This window comes from Tiliqua scincoides, chromosome 5, assembly GCF_035046505.1.
Source record: "Tiliqua scincoides isolate rTilSci1 chromosome 5, rTilSci1.hap2, whole genome shotgun sequence".
Taxonomy (NCBI): Eukaryota; Metazoa; Chordata; class Lepidosauria; order Squamata; family Scincidae; genus Tiliqua; species Tiliqua scincoides.
In genome coordinates this window covers 98,035,147-98,054,704 of record NC_089825.1, presented here as the reverse complement: position 1 = coordinate 98,054,704, position 19,558 = coordinate 98,035,147, and the positions used below count along the sequence as shown (strand labels likewise).

Sequence of the window (19,558 nt, the reverse complement as noted above, 5' to 3'; positions counted from 1 at the left end):
TTGCCACAAAACTGAAAAGGTGGCAGAGAATGAAGAAATCAAAGTGAACTTGGATTTTAGAATACATTTGCCACACAACACACCAGTTGTGACCATCACTGGTAAGAAGAATAAGAAAGTCAGAACAGTAGACAATGCAATACCTGGTAACAGTTGAGTAGAAAATAAAGAACTGGAGAGAATCGCCAAATATTAAAGACTTGCAAATGGAAATTGAAAGACTGTGGCACAAGAAAGCAATGGAGATCCTCCATTTTTCTGTGTGTTTCCACTTGTTAAAAGGTGGGGCCCACCTTTGAGTGGGGCCCAACTCAAACCCCAGCTATTCGTATTTGATATTTTTCTCAATATAGGTATATTTATTTACCATCTTTTTCTCAATATAGATATTTGATTAATCAACATGAGAGGCTATGTGCCTTGCAAATATGTTTAAAATGATTTTATTCTGTGTCTGTAGAGGACAGGAATGACCCAGTACAAGTTTAGGTTAAAGTGGATGAGGATATTTACTTTAGTCATGTGTACTAATGGTGTAGTCGTAGCAATCCTACAAAACCTGGATAATACCGATCTGTGACTCTAAGGCTGCAGTCTTATTAAGTGTTTCTCAAACTGTTGGTCAGGACCCATTAGAAAATCAAAGTGCTCTGGGATTTTAGAATACATTTGCCACACAACACACCAGACCATCACTGATAAGAAGGATAAGAAAGTCTGAATAGCAGACAACTGTCAACCTGGTGACAGTTGAGTAGAAAATAAAGAACTGGGGAAAACTGCTGAATATTAAAGACATGCAAATGGAAATTGAAAGACTGTGGCACAAGAAAGCAAGAGTAATCCCAATAGTCATAGGGGCTTTGGGTGCCATCCCAAAACAACATCCCAAAACAACTGGACATCAGGTTGAGCACAAATACCGTCAGCCAATTACAAAAGGCTGCCTTACTAGGAATAGCGCGTATACTCTGGTGATATTTGTAATGCAACAACATGAAGACAAAAAATAGCTACCTATCCTAGGTCCTTGGAAAGGACTTGATAGGTTAATACAAACAAAATCCAGTCAAAAAAATCCAGTCAAAAACAAAACAAAACATGACTGTGTGAAAATGTAATAATAATAAACTTGAGAACAGAACATGGGTGTCTCTAGGACACTGGTTCCCAACCATGGGTGGTCCATGAGACCTTGAGAAGTGGTCTGTGAGATCTCAGGGGGGGGGGGGAAATCACCTTTGATCACTTCAAGCATCTCACTGAGTGAGCGTTCCTTCATAGACCACCAGAGAAGGTGAAGAACAGACTGCCAGTAGCTGTCAATGAAGTCTCAGCTGCAGCTGCGGGCAGTCCAATCTCTGCCATCTCTGGTAGTCCATGAGAGGGCACCTGCTTGGGAGAGGTTTCCCCACGGACCACCAGAGAGAGCAGAGAACAGACGAACTGAAGCTACTGGTGGAAACAAAAGCAGCAACCCAGAAATCTTCTCTATAAATAATTAATAAATCTCTAATAAATGTTATTTAATTATTACAAATTTTATTTTATTTTTTGTGTGCAGGGGGGTAGTGTGGTCCAATTTTTGCTTCAGTGGTCCATCAGCCTCTAAAGTTTGCGAACCACTGGTCTAGGAGAAGAAGGTCAATATTGAGTCAATTGTCATTGGAGCCTTTGAAGCAGTGCCTAAAAGTCTGAAGAAACAGCTCAACATTCTTGGCCTCGAGCAAATCACACCAGCTCAACTCAGAAAACGACATTGCTTGGAACAGCAAGAATCCTACAACGATATCTCTGTGATTCCCAAGATCTTGGCTAGACTATAATCAGCCTAGCATAGATTGTGATGAAGTATGATAATAAGAATTGTTCCAACCCACCATCTTTTATATAGGAGAGGCACAGGCATGTATTTACATATTTAAAATACTTCCATTTCGTATTTCAATAAAGAAGTTCATAATATGGTTTACATAGCATATCTCTGTGATTCCCAAGATCTTGGCTAGACTATAATCAGCCTAGCATAGATTGTGATGAAGTATGATAATAAGAATTGTTCCAACCCACCATCTTTTATATAGGAGAGGCACAGGCATGTATTTACATATTTAAAATACTTCCATTTCGTATTTCAATAAAGAAGTTCATAATATGGTTTACATAGCAAAAAATATTGCGGGAGGAAATAGGTTCCTGTCCCAAAGGGGCTCACACTGAAAAATAAATATAGATACAAAAAAAAAAAAAAAAAAAAAAACCCAGCAAAACACCGGTGATACTATACTGGGATATAAAGCATAAATAAGTTTAAGTAGGTTTAGGACTCAGCTCACGCTACCTTATTCTTGAAACAATGACTCGGCCTTCCTTTGGTCTTATAACCTGAATCACTTTGCCAATGGATGTTCTAATGGCCTCTATCACTTCTCGGTTCCTCAGACTGTAAACCAGGGGGTTGACCAGGGGTGTCAGGATAGTGTAAAAGAAAGAGAACACTTCGTTCAGCTTTCTCATTTTTTCTGGATTTGGGAGAACATAGACAATGATTAGGGTACTGTAATAGATGGTAACAACAATGAGATGCGATGAACATGTGGAGAAGGCCTTCTGCCTTCCAGTGGCAGATGGGATTCGTAGGATGGTGGTGATGATAAACATGTATGACGTCAGAGTCAATAAAAAAGGAGGCAGGGTGAAAATAGTCGAGAACACAAATCCCATCAATTCAAAGCTGTGGTCTTCACTGCAGGCAATTTGTGCTACAGGAGCCAGATCACAGAAGAAATCGTCGATTTCATTGGGACCACAGAATGTCAATCTGGTCATCAGATACATCATTACTGACATGGCCAGGAACCCATTCATCCAAGACCCAACAGCCATGATGAGGCAGAGTCTGTCACTCATAACAGAGGCATAATGTAGGGGCCTACATATTGCTATGTACCTGTCATAAGACATTATAGCTAGGAGACCCATTTCGGTGACTGCCAGAGCAGTAAAGAAATAAAACTGGGCAATGCAGCCAGGAATGGAAATAGCTTTCTCCCCAGTCAAACCAGCAAGGATCTTGGGCAGGATGGTTGAAGAGTAGAAGGTCTCCAGGCAAGCGAGGTTTGCAAGGAAAAAGTACATGGGAGTGTGAAGGTTATTTTTTGCCACAACTAATACAACAATGAGGATGTTCCCAGTCATGGTAAGGATGTAAATCACTAGAAATAAGAGGAAGAGGACAACATTGAGATCCTGAAAATCTCCAAAAATCAGAAGAATTAATTCTGTGTTGATGGTTTTATTTCCCTCTTTTCTGATTGCCATTGTCTGCATCTAGGGAGAGAAAAACAATATCACAATTCAGTGCAGTTTTAGCCAGGAGAAGCTATTACATACACTAAATTTTTTATTGAGAATGATTCTAGTGCTACTCATAGTGATGGATTTTTCCCATCATGATCTCTTTTTTCTTTTAAATCTGGATTACTAGACAAGAGTGGTGGCGGCCAGAATTCTGTGTGCCTGACCCACTGATTTCAACCAACACACATCAACATCTAACCAGCTTCAAGCTTTTAATTCTTTTGTTGGATACAAAATTGAATCTCATTAGGATTCAATTCTATCCACCTTTCCAGTGCCAATGTAGCCACAATGCAGCCATGAGGTGAGAGAACAAACAGTCTGTGACCTTGCAGAGGCATCGATGATTCACCCCCCCCCTTGCAGGATGTAGTGCACACCGCACTGTCAGAGCTGGATTGTGCCCTTAGTTAAACTGAGTATATATGAACATTTTTGACAGATAAACCTTGCACCAGTTCCCACCCACTGTATTTCTACCATCTTACATTTTTTCAGTGAATGTCTGTTGGACATATATTCATTCAGAAATACCATCTCTCTCTTGCTTTTTCTTTGTGGAAACTAAATAGCACATTCATTTCAATCTCATGTTAATGGATTTTTTAAAATTGTTAAACAATGTTTGCTTCCCTTTCTCTCTTTCATTTACAGTGATTCATAAAGATCTTGTAACTCACACCAAAGCAAGATAAATTAGTTATCCGAATGGTGTGTGGGCAATTTCAAATACTGGAAATCCACACTAGTGGTACCATGAAAAGCTGTAGCAGAGGTGAAGCTAGTCAAGAGATGAAGCAAACAAAAAAAATATGGCTTGAAACATTCAGTTTAGAAATCACAGCAGCTCGGAGCTACAATTATTCTCTCTTGAGTGCTATCGGTATTATAATGCATAGAGAAGGATAACTTCTTTGCCACTTTCAAGTTAAAACATTGTTTACCTGTATCGCTGGAGTAACTGTTTATCCCAGGAGCACTTTGCATACAAAAACTCAAAAGGCTGTAGCTTTTCCAATTTTCCCTTTTAGGACATTGTCACTGGCAGTCCGATGCATGCTAGACATTTTTTTAAAAATTGCATTAACCATGCCTCCCCATGAGCAAAAAAAGTACTTTGGATGCAAAATTACCCCAGAAACCCATTGAATTTTCCATTGGGGTACCCAATTGGGTAGAAAGTTAACTCAGCTAAGTGCTAGTAGTTTATGCAATCTTTTATTCCTTCACCCCAGCCAGGCTTCTTTTCTTTGCCACGCCTTTAAGTTCCACTTCTTTCTGTTAGAAAAGTACTCTAAGTGGCTCTTGACTGCTCTCATTGTAAACACAGGCCAGAGTGATCTGTGTGAAGAGGGAAGGTACCGCTGGCTTTTAGACCTCCGTGAGGACTGCAGGCTCCCATTGAACTCAATGGGACTTTCTTTTGAGTAGACGTACAGAGAACTGCATAGTGAATGTGCATACGGGGTAGAAAAATACATCATTAGACACAATTGCATGCTTGTATGTTTGTGTTTCTGTTTGTGATTACAATGGTATACAGCCTGTATGATGGCAGATAATGACTTATAAAGGCCAATACACTTACATTTCCTTAGTATTCCTTTGTAAACCCAATACAGCAATACCTTGCACTTTCCTCTGGTTAGGGACCACAGCATGGACAAAAGTACTCGTAAAAAAAAAAAGGTTGAATGTCAAAGCATAGCCTTATTAAGTTTGCAGCAAAAACATAAATAATTAAATAACACAGGTGAACAGAAATAAGAAGCCTACCATCTACCACATGCATATCCCATGTCTCAGATCTTTCTGTAATGACTATCTTATGTTCCGTGAAGCTTTTATTTACTGTAATTCCCTCTCCCTGTTTCTGTCTTGGGACTTGGTTGTCTCTGTTGATTCACTCAAACATGTTACATTTTAAACACTCCCTTAGGACTTTTGCTAATACAAACTTACAGTTATTGAGAATAATATTTATATCTATGCCCTTGATAACTTCAACACCAAACGTTAATGAAGCCTTAAAGAGGCAGTATTCCCACATGCATTGAAAACAGTGACACCTGCAAGTTGTGTCAAGTATTGCCACCTTAAAAGACTTTCTTTTGGATTAATGGTTAACTATACGATTCCTTTTTCTTTTCCATCCCAACTGTGATATTTATTTATTTATACAGATATTTATGTACCGCCTTTCTTTGGTCGTCAGATTTCTCCTCAGACTTTAATCCAAGGCGGTTTACATAGGCAGGCTGTTCTAAACCCCTGTAGGAATTTTTACAATTGAATAGTTCTAGTCTTTCATAGAACTCCTGCTTCCAGCTGGATTCCTTCCCAGTCTGGCCTCTCTCTGGCCCATCGCCTCCTCACTCCACTTGACGGCAACTCCTCTCTGCCACCGAGGGTCAGCTCATCAGTATATCAGCATGTTGTCAGTTCCTGGGTACTTCCGGTTGTTTCAAACTGGCAGCCTCAGATCTTCAGGCATACAAAGCAGCAGCTCTATCAACTGAGCCAGACCTCCTTCCTATCCCTGGATGGAATCTATCTATCATATATTAATCCCTGGATGAGTTTTACATCATTTCTTTAAAACTCGTCCCCTTTTTGTGTGACATCTATTAAATATTTGTGTCAATTTTTGGTGGGTGTGCACCCAGTTTTTGACAGGTTCCATCAGTTTCGGGTTCCAGGAAAAACATGTTTTAGTGCATGCATGAAGTGTACCAAACATGTCCTAAGGCATCCCTGGTAACCTTTGCCTAAAGAGTTTTCCTTGGTAAATCATAAAGTAAGAATGCATGTCTATGCAGACTATCTCTCCTGCTTAGCAAAGTACCCCTGTGTGTGTATGGGGGGGATGTGTCTAGTAACACCCACCAAGACAGGCTCTCCCCAGCCTTCAGAAATTGCAAGCTGGGCTCCTCCACCTCAGTGACTCAACAGGGCTGCCCAATACACCTGCAGCACATTGACACATAAATTGCCTGCATATATGTTCCATGTAGGTACAGACCACATCTCAGCCATAACAGAACAGAGCAAAAGGTCAGCTCAGCCTCCAACAAGCAGGTGCAATTGGTCAATCCAGTCCCTACAGAGCATGTGCAGCTGAACAGCTCTCCTTTAAAAAGTTAATTCCTGGACATTGATGGCACAGGAAGCCATCGCTTCTGGGAGAATGGGATGGTGGGTCTCCCGCCAGTTCTGAGACCATGTTGGAAAGTGCACATGTTGGAATCAGACCAACTTTTCAGGTGGATCTATCCTTTCTGTAAGGTGAAGAATAGGGCATTCCCCTCCCCTTGGGACAACTTTGAACTCCATATTTCTACCATATGGAAGAAATACCATCTTGTATTTGGTATTTCTGCCTCAAACTCGTGCCTGCTGCTCAACGGGATTGTATTCCCCGGCTCAATCGGCACTCACACTTCCAGAGTGCCATATTTCTACTTGTCCCCAGATCGGGACAACGTGACACTCTGGTCAGTCACATCTATGGTGAGATGCCCCCACGTGCATTGTGCCCTGATTTCTGTGAAGATGCAACTGGCCAGAGCGTTGCGTTGTCCTGATCAGGGGACAAGAAGAGCTGCGGCACTCTGAAACAGTGAGAGCTGGTCATGGGAGGGAATGATTCAGCCAAACCTCTGATCCAACCCTTGGGCAAGGGCCAGACCAACCCTGTTTTAAAAGATACGCCTTTTCTTTGAAATATCTTTTAAAATTAGACAAAACTCCAGAGGATCAGATAGGGTTAGAGGCCTTCATTGTGCAGTATTGCATTGCAAAGACATCATCTTGCAAGGTTCTGCTTTGCTGTTTACATTTATTGGTTTATGTGGATTGTCAACTACTAATTATTTTAATAACATTTATCCTGTATATAATCTTGTTGATGGAATGTATTAGTGACAATGAATAGAGATAAGATGCTAATGGATGCATCACAATACAATGCTCTTTTGTTTCCATTTTCCCTTACACTGAGAGCCATCAGCATAAAGATACCTACCAATACCATTGGTCCTATCATAGTGTGCATGAGTGTGTGTTAAAATGTGTCTGCCTGATAGCACATCAAGTACCAATTTTCTTGCACTGATGTAGCTTCCCAGGCACAATTACTTTCCCTTGAAATATTTTGGAATCATGTTTTTTTAAGGTGAGTGAGTTCTTCCTGCCAGCTGATCTGCCTGGGTCCTGGTGTATGATGCATCACAGTGTCATGCATCCCGGTACCCCCAACATGCATGATGAGGCTGTCAGTGCAGTCGCTGGTGGCCTTGTATGCAGACTGATGCTAAGGCTTCTGTCCTCTGATGAGAGGTGGGTCAGCAGTGGGGGTTGGAGGAACGGGGGGAGGGAATGGGAGGATCAGGGATGTTTCTGGGCAGGGAAGGGGGAGGAACTGGGGGCAGTGAGGAGACAAGAGAGGGTGGCAATGGTGGATGCCAGATCCTTTCCCCTCCTTTTCTAGAATCCCTGCCCATTTCCTCTACTCAAACATGTGCCACCTCTTATGGTAGCAGTCCTGCTGCACTTGTCAATGGAGGCTGCTTCACAACAGCTTTAAAGCAACTTCTGCTGGCTAGTTTCACCGATGGTAGAGGGGATTAGGATTGGACCATTAGACACACAGTGATCCTAAGTGCAAAAAAAGGAAATTTGAGATTGTGCCAATTTTTTTTTTAAAAAAAGCTTTTAAAAAAATTCTGATATGATTCAAAAGTGTGTTTTTTTTTAAATCAGATGCTACCAAAAAAAGATATCAAACACAATTTTGAATCAGATATTCAATGTTTTCTTGAACGAATGCATTAGCTAATGAACCAGACAGACATCAACACTGTACCACTTGCTCTGAAATGTACACTTTGATGTGATCAATAAACAAATACCAGAATGTATATCAGACCACCACAAAATCTTGTATTTTCTAACACAACATTCAAAATACATTGGTGAATAGATACAGTAGCTGCTAAGATCAGCATTTGAACCGAAATTAGATTCTAATACAATGGAAAGATGCTATTGCTACAGCGGATCACATTTCCCAGACTACAACCATTTCTGTAGCTATACACACATAGTAGTGGTCTGGCAGAAAATATGATACAGAGATATTCTATTCAGAGAGGTACAGAGAAGATGTACATCATTCTATCCTAATGTAAAGGAACCTATCCTTGGACGTTCTGTGGTCTCATGGCATGAATCAATCTGCCAAGAGATTTTCTAATGGCCTCCTTTATTTCTCTGTTCCTCAGGCTGTAGATCAGAGGATTGACTAAAGGTGTGAGGATGGTGTAAAAGACCGAGAACACTTTGTTTAGCTTTCTCATCTCTTCTGTGTTTGGCAGCACATAGACAATCACTAGAGTCCCATAATAAATGGTAACTACCATGAGGTGAGAAGAGCAGGTGGAGAAAGCCTTTTGCCGTCCGGTGGCCGATGGGATTTTCAAGATGTTCCTGATTATCAGCATGTACGATGTCAGAGTCAATAAAAAGGGAGGAAGGATGAAGATGACTGAAAAGATGAATCCCGTCAATTCATATTTCTGCCGTCCACTGCAGGCTATTTGGCCTACTGGAGTAAAGTCACAAAAGAAATGTTGGATTTCATTGTTGCCACAGAAGGTCAATGTGGTCATCAGATAGATCATTACTGACATTGCCAGGAACCCAGTAATCCAACACCCAGCTGCCATGAACACACAGAGTCTGTCACTCATAAGGTTTGCATAATGGAGAGGCTTACATATTGCGATGAACCTATCATAAGACATCATGGCTAGGAGGCTACATTCTGTGACCACCAAAGCAGAAAAGAAATAGAACTGGGCAATGCAGCCAGGAATGGAAATTGTTCTGTTTCCAGTCATAAAATCGACAAGGATCTTGGGCAAGATGGTCGAAGTGTACATGGTCTCCAGGCTGGAGAGGTTTGCAAGGAAAAAGTACATGGGGGTGTGAAGGTTAGTCTTTGCCACAACTAATCCAATGATGAGGATGTTCCCAGACACGGTGAGGATGTAGATCCCTAGAAACAAGACAAAAAGGACAATTTGCAGATCTTGGACATCACCAAACCCCTGGAGAACTAATTCTGTGTTGATGGTTTGGTTTCCTCCTTCACCGATTCCCATCTTGTGTGCCTTGAAGGGAAAAATAATACCCATTGAATAAATTGTGAACCAAGAGCACATATAGTGCAACTGCTATTGAGGAGAAAAAGTACTGCAGATACTTGGATTATGTTATTTAGTGGAGCATCTCCAGTCCTTAAGCAAATGTCCCAAGGAACATGCATTAATTTTGCATGCCTCAAAAATGGCATTACTTCCTGCCCATGGTTCACTCCTACTGCCAATATACCAGCACCTGGAGAACCTCCCAGAGCTGCAGCCACATGCACAGTTTCATTGACTATTTGCACATGAAAACAGTCTGACCTTTATGCGCCATAAATGGCTTCGTACTGCCAGAACTAGTATTCTCGCAGTGAAAAATTCCAATAGGATTGGGGTCTAAACTACCTACATGGAACAAACAAGCATACAGGTGGCGCCTATGTAACCACAGTGGATCCATTCCCAGACCCCCCCCCCCCACCCTCCGGAGACTGAAAATCGTGGATAATCAAATCCATGATTTTCGGCCCACCAGGGCTCCGAATGCAACTGGAACCTTGCTCCGGTTGTGTCCAGAGCCCTTCTGAGCCTCAGAGAAGCCATGAGCCACTGTGGGTGGCCTCTCCAAGGTTCAGAATGCCACCTGGAGCCTTTCTAATGCTGCGTGGTGTGCAGTGGCACATTACCTCTCCAAGCCTCAGAAAATCCTGAGGGGAGTGGGGGGGGGGGGTCATCCGGATCTGCAGCCAAAGGACCCCCCCATATTTGTTTCCCCTGACTCCATCTCTCTTCCCTCCCTCTGTGTGCCCACCTTGTGTCATTAACAATATTGTTATTCTAAATTATTTTTGCTTACCAATTTTTTCATATATGAATATCAAATAAAAATAAGTGTTAAAAATATGTAAATGGTAAGCCTCTCAGGTCAGGGACCTGTCTTTTTTGCTTTATGTTGTAAGGGGCCATGCACATTGATGGCACAATAAAAATAACAAAGGCTAAAATTGTACCAGTTGTTGTTGGTGCTCTTGATGCAATACCATAAGGCTTTCAGCCCAGCCCTAACTAAATTCCTAACTGTGCGGTGATGCTGCAGTGCCGGCACAGGCTGCTTAGCATCCTATGGGGGAATTTTGGCTGCTGGAGGTCTCCTTGAGGTAAGGGGACATTTGGCCTTTTGCCCCAGGGTAAGCCCCAGCAGCCACAATGGGTCAACTTGGACCTACATCAGCTCTATAATGGGCACAAGTCCCAGGTTGATCTGTGTCAGTGTATCAAGGCAGGATGAAGGATAGAGTACAGCACGTGCTGGCGCTGCTGATCCCGTGCCTCTCCCACCCTTGTCACCACCTTCCCCCCAACCCATTGAAGCAACTGCACGATTAGTAGTGGTTCATTTTTCTTTTCCTTTCTTTCATATCCATAGAGGCAGTGGGCCTGGAGTGGCATCTGGCATTGTCCCTGACTTGGAGAGAACTGCATTTCAGTTCAGGTAAGCAATTTCTGTTATCCCTCCCAAAATCAGTTCTGTTCCACAAATGCACTTAATCTTTCATGAAGCCATCGTTTGTCCCTCTACAGAAATGAACTGATGGCATCATAGATTTCACTTTTTAAAACCAAAGGTATCATCTCACTAGTGAAAAAATGTCTTACCTGTTCAGTGATAAGTGACACATTTCCTCTACAGATTACAGGGCAGTCAATGTTCTTGTGTCATTCATGCTTTCTACATCTGGTGGTCTTCTAGTTTCTGATCTTCATTTTCACTTTCTTGCAAAGCAACGTTTCATACTGTTTCTCTACAGCCTTTAGGGCATACATGGAAAGAGTTCCATTTCTGCATCCAGTTTCTTATGACAGAAAACCTTAGGCTTAGGCGACATTTCAGTACCGATGGCACCCTCTCCCCTTGTGCATGTATTGATGAGCCACTTGATTACATTGATGATGAGCCACTTGAATACATTGATGATGTATTGATACATGCACACATGTACATGTTGTGCATGTATTGATGAGCCACTACACATTGCTTAAATGAAGATCCAAAATCTCTAGAGTCAAATACTAATGAGAACCTTGAGCTAAAACACACAAGTAATGAATTCAAACATCTAATGCAATGAGATCATTGAAGAAGAACCTCCCGGGTCTTCTTCATTACTTTATTCATTACTTTATTACTTCATTACTTCAGATGAGGATGGTGGTCTGTTGGCCTTACACCAACTATCCACATTACAGAGATGATTTAAAAACAAACAAACAAAAAAAAAAACACAGATGCTAAGGACATGGCTAGAAATATTTAAAAAAAAAATACAAGGTAGACCTTATGACCACCACTGTGTTATTTGTTGGACCATGTCAGATTAGCAACGTGTGTGTGTGTGTGTGTGTGTGTGTGTGTGTGTGTGTGTGTGTGTGTGTTCTGGCCCTAAGAAATAGCTCTGCAATGTGGGGGTGTGTGTGGTGATGGTTAGCATCCAATTCCATCTGCCACACTAGGACTGCTGCAACTGAACATGCTCTTAACACACATGCAACATGTGCACCCAGAGGGAAATCTATCACATTTGCAGGGACCAAGTATAGTTGCTCATGGCTCAACTCAATTGAATGGTATGAAATGAAGAGGGAGGCAAGGATAAAGGTGCAACAAGAATTATCATTATTGATAATAATACAATAATTGGGAAAGGCAAGCAATAGTAAAATGCAATGCAAAACACACACTGGCTCACTAATAAGAGTAGGTCCTAGGTGTCAGTGGTTTCTAGGAAGAAGAAGAGAAAGAGCAACTCCTTAGGAGAAGGGGCATGTAATGGTGTGGAGAAAGGAAGGGAGCAGAGGGGATTGCCTCCTTGGAGGGTACCCAGGAGGGAAGTAGAGTCTGGAAACCTGGGCGTTATGCAGCATCAGGAGCAAATGGGGAAAGCAGAGAAACCAGGAAAGAACAAAAGAAATTTCCATGGTTCCAGCTATGGTACAAGACCACAGCTGAAACTGTGTCCTCTGTAGCTTAAACCAGGGCTAAAGGCAACGCAGCATGTGACTTGTTTTCAAGTTGTAATCTGCTGACCAGGCAAGGTGAGGTGGGTCATGGAATTATCCAAAAGTATACAGAAAGATAAGGCTTCTGTTAAACCCACCAGCTGGAATGGAGTAGGGCTGTAGTGTTGCCAGGACATTCCTTCCCAGAGCTGGTGATCCTCTTGCCGTGTGACATTCCATTACCGTGCTGAGTAGTAGGTGTTGTCAGCAGCAGAGGGCCTTGGCCCACATGTCCCTGGTATGCCAATTGCTTCCAGGGGTGCAATTTACAGCCATTTGAAAGCAAGGGCAGGTGGGAATACCCATCCATCACCAAATGAAGCACAGTGCTCTTTTCGGCAGGGGCTCAGGTGTCACGCCCATCATCCCCACCCCAGGGTATCACACCTGAGACAGTCCACTCTAGCTGCCCCCTTTAGTGACGACACCAATTGGAGCAGGAGTTGTTCTGAAGAGCCAAATTTTGGCTTTTTTCCTACAGTGTGTGGGACCTGTGGCTTCCCTGCCATCAGCCCAATTCAAAATGCAGAGGTTGGCTTAGGTCATGTTTAGGGATGTGCTCTACTCACTGGGCCAAGTCACGAGTTGAGATGCGAGTCAGTGACCCTGCAACTCTAGTCAAGTCAGGAGTCATAATGCATGCCATCATGTCTCAATTTGCAGAAAACTTCAAGTCATTTCGAGTCGGGTCACTGCTCATTTTGAGAAACGAGCCAAGTCCTTAAGCCAAAAAAACCCCAACAACTTAAGCCTTCCTCCTCTCCTCAAACCTCCCCCTCCACCTATCTTCTTCTCACCACCTCAGCTGCTGACATTGATCTGATGGCAGACTTCTGGACCTCCCACATAGTCAAAAAAGCAAGAAAGAACACACACACATCAGGGACTCTAGATTGAGACTTACGTCGATTCGCATAATGACTCTTTTCAGAGTCACTGTCCCCAAGTCATGAGACAAGTTGGGAGTCAATGACATCCATGACTCCAGGCACCAAAACAATGTTTTTTTTTTGTGACTCAAGTCAAGTCATTTTGAGTCAAATGCTCATCCCTAGTCATGTTCATCTGGTATGCACCATGTACATTTGCACATAAAACAATGTGTCAAGCAACGCTGGGTGAATTCAAAATGACTAAAGCTACCTCCCCAAATGGTGGAGAATGGAAAGCTCCTCAAATGATGTTCAGTTAAAAAAAAAATGGAAATGGTATGCATTTCAGAATTTCTTTCTTCGACTAATATACCCTTGGAACATTAACCCAGGACAACTTTCACTGCATTTTCATGTGCATATGAGATCCTTTTTGGAGGTATGGATTTCTCTGAAACAAAGAAACAAACAAAAACTTATCTTTTAACTCAACTGATATTATTCATCCTTAGTTGCAATCCAAAACTGGATGTTTCTAAACTGGGGAGGTGGGGAGATTATGAACAAAAATAATGTTCACCATCATGGCATTTGGCAACTGAACACAACATATGGTTTAGGACATAAGAACATAAGAACATAAGAACATAAGAACATAAGAACATAAGAACAGCCCCACTGGATCAGGCCTTAGGCCCATCTAGTCCAGCTTCCTGTATCTCACAGCGGCCCACCAAATGCCCCAGGGAGCACACCAGATAACAAGAGACCTCGTCCTGGTGCTCTCCCCTACATCTGGCATTCTGACTTAACCCATTCCTAAAATCAGGAGGTTGCGCATACACATCATGGCTTGTACCCCATAATGGATTTTTCCTCCAGAAACTCGTCCAATCCCCTTTTAAAGGCGTCTAGGCTAGACGCCAGCACCACATCCTGTGGCAAGGAGTTCCACAGACCGACCACGCGCTGAGTAAAGAAATATTTTCTTTTGTCTGTCCTAACCCGCCCAACACTCAATTTTAGTGGATGTCCCCTGGTTCTGGTATTATGTGAGAGTGTAAAGAGCATCTCCCTATCCACTCTGTCCATCCCCTGCATAATTTTGTATGTCTCAATCATGTCCCCCCTCAAGCGTCTCTTTTCTAGGCTGAAGAGGCCCAAACGCCGTAGCCTTTCCTCATAAGGAAGGTGCCCCAGCCCCGTAATCAGCTTAGTCGCTCTCTTTTGCACCTTTTGCACCTTTTGCAGGAAAGAGTGGGATAGGCAGTCCAGAGGTATTTTAATATTACTCAAGAAGATGTTTTCAATTTACCCAATGCATGGACAGTGGTTTGGATTTCAAGTAATGCTATGGAATGAATAAACTCACCAATACATTTTCTACGGGCCACTTTCACTTCTCTGCTCCTCAGACTGTAAATAAGGGGATTCACTAGTGGTGTCAGAATGGTTAAAAAAAACTGAGAGCACTTTGTTTAACGTTTTTATATATTGCTATATAACATGATGGTATTATTAAAAAATACCAAGATTTAAAAAATTCTGGTGAGTAGTGGTGTCATCCTCTCCATGCACGTCATCCATTGTGGCCTCTCCCCCCCCACACCCCCAGCAATGTCACTGGTTCTTAGGCATTGTGTACCCAGGCATGGGACAACTCACTCAATTACTACTGAACATGGACTAGGCAGCCAAGGAGTTCATATTAAAAACACAAATGAAAGAGGAATTGTACAAAGGAGAGAAGTATAATAAAGGAGAGAAGTTCAAAAGCATGGACCTGCCTGGATGGTTACAAAGAGATAGTTTGACAAAATTGAATGCTGTAACTAGCAATGCCCAGCAGGGGGAGCTGAAAAGAAGCACATAGAAAACCCAATGTATTGCTACAACTCTGAAGTTTGCAGGTTAGCTTGGGATGGAAAGAGCAAATTAAAAACACATCTAACTAAAAATACAATCCCTACTACTAGGTACTTAAATTGTCCTAGAAATGCTGGCCATTCAGCGGCTGACCTGGCAAAACACACCAACTATCCTTAAGCTTGAACATCAGAACCTGAGGTTTCATGATGTCATAGGGTCATCTGACTGGATGAGAAGAAACCACCTGGCCATTCCATCGAACTCCGCTTTACCTAAATAGGGGTGTTGGTTGTGCAATTGGTGGGCATATTTGTCTAAGAGTTTTTGTCTCTTGGCGATGTCCAGGCATGATGGCAGCTCAATTGCATGTGTGGCTTATTTTTGGAATAGTGTCTCAAACACAGAATATAAGATGCAATAGCTTCTGTGTCCAGGATGCTAGGAAGTCTCTTTGAAAGACTAGAAATATCCAAATGGAGAAACTACATGAACAGGGCCAACAGTGTGGTTATTTCTCTTACCATTGTTATCTTCCTTGGGTACCATTTTGTTTCTCCACCTACATGTTGCTGGAGCACCATGGTACTTGGCAATAAATGGCTTCCACACCACTGAAGTAATTAGGACTGACCTGTGATACACAGAAGGCAACCTTAGATATCTTGCCATCGAGCTTCTAGGATAAATTTTGTGTTGCTTTTTAAATCTTCCCACCAGTGTCAGCATCTGAGGGAATTAATTAATTAATTGGGAGTCATTTCTCAATGACATTTCTCTCCAAGGAAGACATCCATAGACCATTACAATCCACCAGCCCACTCCTGGGTAATCTTATTGATAATAAAATGAAGCACAAAATCAGAGGCAGAGAATCTTTTCCTATCTCCCCTGTGCTATACTGTCATCATCTGGTTTCAATTTGCTGATGGATAAGGGGGCAAGCTCACAGTCACTGGATCATGCTGTAAGTAAACCAAAGCATCATTTTCTGTACCGTTTGGCAAAACCAATATCCATAATGGGAGGATGACTTCAATCTTAAGAATGTGTCTCATCTTTCTTCAAGGCACTGTACCACTCCTTCACTATTTCAACCAACCTGGATCCCAGCAACATTAATGCATCCACAAAAACCATTAGAAGACTGAAATGAAAAATTGACTAATTTGTTGAGTAAGGGCAGAATGTGTTTCTGTAAACTGTATGCATCTTGGAATGAACTGTGTTTAACCTTGGGAGGCAATCTGGTCCGTTTCTTGTGCTTGATGTTGTTGGTAGTTATATCTTAATGAACCTTCAACGATGATTTCCTTGGTTCTGAGCTGTCATTCTGCATTTTGCTATGAGGGCTTGCCAGGATTGTTCAAATAACTATTCCATGTTTATGAAAGGAAAAAAGCTTTAATATGTCACAAGATGACCATGAAGTCGATCAGCTAGGAGATCAAGAAAGTCATAATGCGCACCTATTTGGGTTACAAACCAATGAGTCTGAGTAGCACAGGGTGAATTGATAACTCAACAGACACAGCTTTTCTTAAGAGAAAAAGAGATGATTCTAATGCTTATAACATTTCCAATACTTTATGCAAATTAAAATATAGGCATTAGGAATATTGACAAAACTTGCAGTGTTTAATGCAGACCTGCACTTAAAAAAAAATTATCCAGTTTATGGTCTGGAAATCCTAAATGGGTTTCCAATGAAGTGAGCTTTATTTTGGGTTTATACAGATTTATACATTGCTATTAATTAGAGGATTCAAATAGTGACATATTGGTAAAGATTTTGTAATTCCAGAACATCACAGAATGTGTTCTGAATTTGTTTCCAGAGCTAAAAACAAAGAAAATTTGAAATTTAAATCTTTTTTAAAATATTTTTTTCTTTTGAAGAGACTTTTGAACTGTGGTTGGAGTTGACATTATGCGAAAAGAAAACCACTGAATGTATGTATTTTTATTTGACTGATTCCATGACGCAGTCTACTATTGTATAGCGTTCATATTTGCCCTAGATTATCACCTATGGCCATTAGAGAGTGGAAAAACACTACAATGATCACAGAATTCATTCTTCTAGGATTTGAAACATCCTCTGAATTTCAGATTGTTCTGTTCATGGTGTTCCTTGCAATCTACATCATGACCATGGCTGGAAACATCCTTATTATTTTACTTGTTGCTGGTGATCAACGCCTTCATACCCCTATGTACTTCTTCCTGGGGAATTTATCTTGCTTGGAAATCTGCTACAGCTCAACCGTCTTACTTAGGATGCTGGTTAGCCTCAACACTGGCGAGAGGAGCATTTCCGTTAATGTCTGTATCGGGCAGTTCTACTTCATAGCTTCACTGGTATGTACTGAATGCTATCTATTATCCATCATGTCTTATGATCGCTACCTAGCCATATGCAAACCGTTGCATTATGCTGTCCTTATGCACGGTGGGTTGTGTGTCCAGTTAGCAAGCCTGTCTTGGCTAAGCGGATTTCTGGCCATCACCATAGTCATGATCTTAATGCTACAAATTAGTTTCTGTGGGTCCAATGAAATCAATACCTTTTTCTGTGATTTCACCCCACTCGTCAAACTCTCCTGTAGTGATACACAAGTCCTGAAGATCATGGCTTTCATATGTTCCTTCACATTTTCATTGATTCCCTTTGTTCTGACCCTAACATCCTATGTTTGTATCATCACCACTATCCTGAGAATCCAATCTTCCACAGGAAGGCAAAAAGCCTTTTCTACCTGCTCTGCTCACCTCATTGTAGTCACTTTATATTATGGTGCCCTGATTGTTGTGTATATGATACCAGATAGCCCATCTCTGAAAGATATGAACAAGATCTTCTCTCTCTTCTATACAGTTCTGACTCCTCTGATTAACCCTCTCATATATAGCTTGAGAAACAAAGAGGTGAAAGAAGCACTGAGAAGGGATCTTACAAAACTTTTGTCTTTCACAGGTATTCAGAAAATCCTAAACTATTAAAATATGTATCGTTATCCATTTCAGAGGTGCTACTGACACTGAGATCTTTTCCCTCCCACTCCTGAACTACGCCTGGTTAGGCCCTTGTTGTAGTCCTTATGATTTTAATTTCTCTTTTCTCTCTTTATCTCTCTTTATTTTCTCTTCTGACATTTGCAGCTCATGAGTTCCTAAGTGAGAAAAAAGTGCTTATTTTTGGTCATGACTTGCTTAATGACATCACTTCCTGCTTCATGATATAAGTTTCAGCCCTCAGAAGGCATCATGAATGCTATTTGGCCTGCTGTATGAAACAAATTTGACACCTGTTATGAATATGTAGGCCTAGTAGCATGTAGAGCCTGAACCAAACTAAACCAGTAACAGAGAAGTGGCTTGCAGTTCCTAGCTGCAAGGATGAGAGTAACAACAGAAATTAACAACTCAATGTAAAGTAATAATATAGCACCTATGCAGACAGAAAGGCGCCCATCAAGGATGGAAAGCAGGTGGATCTCCAGTGGGGAGGGGAAGAACTAAGTGGGATAGCATCCAGCCCCACTTTGGGAAGATTCCGTCCCCAAGAGCTTCTGATTGGACAGTTTAAATAAGTACAGAGTCACCTCCATCCTGTTAGCCATAAGTATAAGAGCAAAGCCCAAGGGGTGTGTCTGGTCTTTTTGGTGGAAAAGGTTGTGGGTGCAACATCCTGCAGGTGGAGAGCCTGATCCACCAGGGCCATGTGGCCTCATAGGTAACCTGGAGCTGAAAGATCTATAAAAGAAAGCTGACCCAGGTGAGAGTAGGGAATAATAGAGATAGCCAGTTAGCTTTGTTATTTTGTACTGATATGTTTCCTATAAGTTTTATGCCTCTAGCATTTGCTGCCTTTTGTAACTCTATGTAATCCTATGTACTTAATAAATTAAAAATCCTTTTACTAAGTTGTTTCATCATCTGTTGGGGACAAAGGTTCAGAATTCTGCCTAGCCGTTCAGCAAGCTACCAAATACTCATTGAGGACTAGTAACTTGAGGACTGAGGCTTTAATTAAAGAAAGTGCTCAGTGCCTGCAAGGGATAGAATTAAACCTAGAGGGTCTACATGTTCCTGGACTGAGACATTGGCACATACAGGGTGGTGGCAGTACTACTGAACAGGGGTCCTTGGGGGCTCTAGGGTTCGAGAACCAGGAACTCTGAGCACCCCTAAAACCCTGGGAGTGCACAGCAACACCCCCGGTGTAGATCAAAGGATTTAACATGGGTGTAA

The 19,558-nt window shown here is 41.8% G+C and overlaps 3 protein-coding genes across 3 annotated transcripts; 1 reads left to right on the top strand and 2 right to left on the bottom strand.

Annotated features, from left to right (window-relative positions):
- Positions 1-2,337: 2,337 nt before the first annotated feature.
- On the bottom strand, positions 2,338-3,321 carry LOC136652510 (olfactory receptor 6F1-like). Its single transcript, XM_066629451.1, has one exon. The coding sequence runs from the start codon at positions 3,319-3,321 to the stop codon at positions 2,338-2,340; it is 984 nt and encodes a 327-aa protein (XP_066485548.1).
- Positions 3,322-8,555: 5,234 nt separating this feature from the next.
- LOC136652509 (olfactory receptor 6B1-like) lies at positions 8,556-9,524 on the bottom strand. The gene has a single exon (XM_066629450.1). It carries the CDS (start codon positions 9,522-9,524, stop codon positions 8,556-8,558), a length of 969 nt encoding a protein of 322 aa, XP_066485547.1.
- A 7,811-nt stretch (positions 9,525-17,335) lies between these two features.
- On the top strand, positions 17,336-18,307 carry LOC136652508 (olfactory receptor 11L1-like). The gene has a single exon (XM_066629449.1). The coding sequence runs from the start codon at positions 17,336-17,338 to the stop codon at positions 18,305-18,307; it is 972 nt and encodes a 323-aa protein (XP_066485546.1).
- Positions 18,308-19,558: the final 1,251 nt, after the last annotated feature.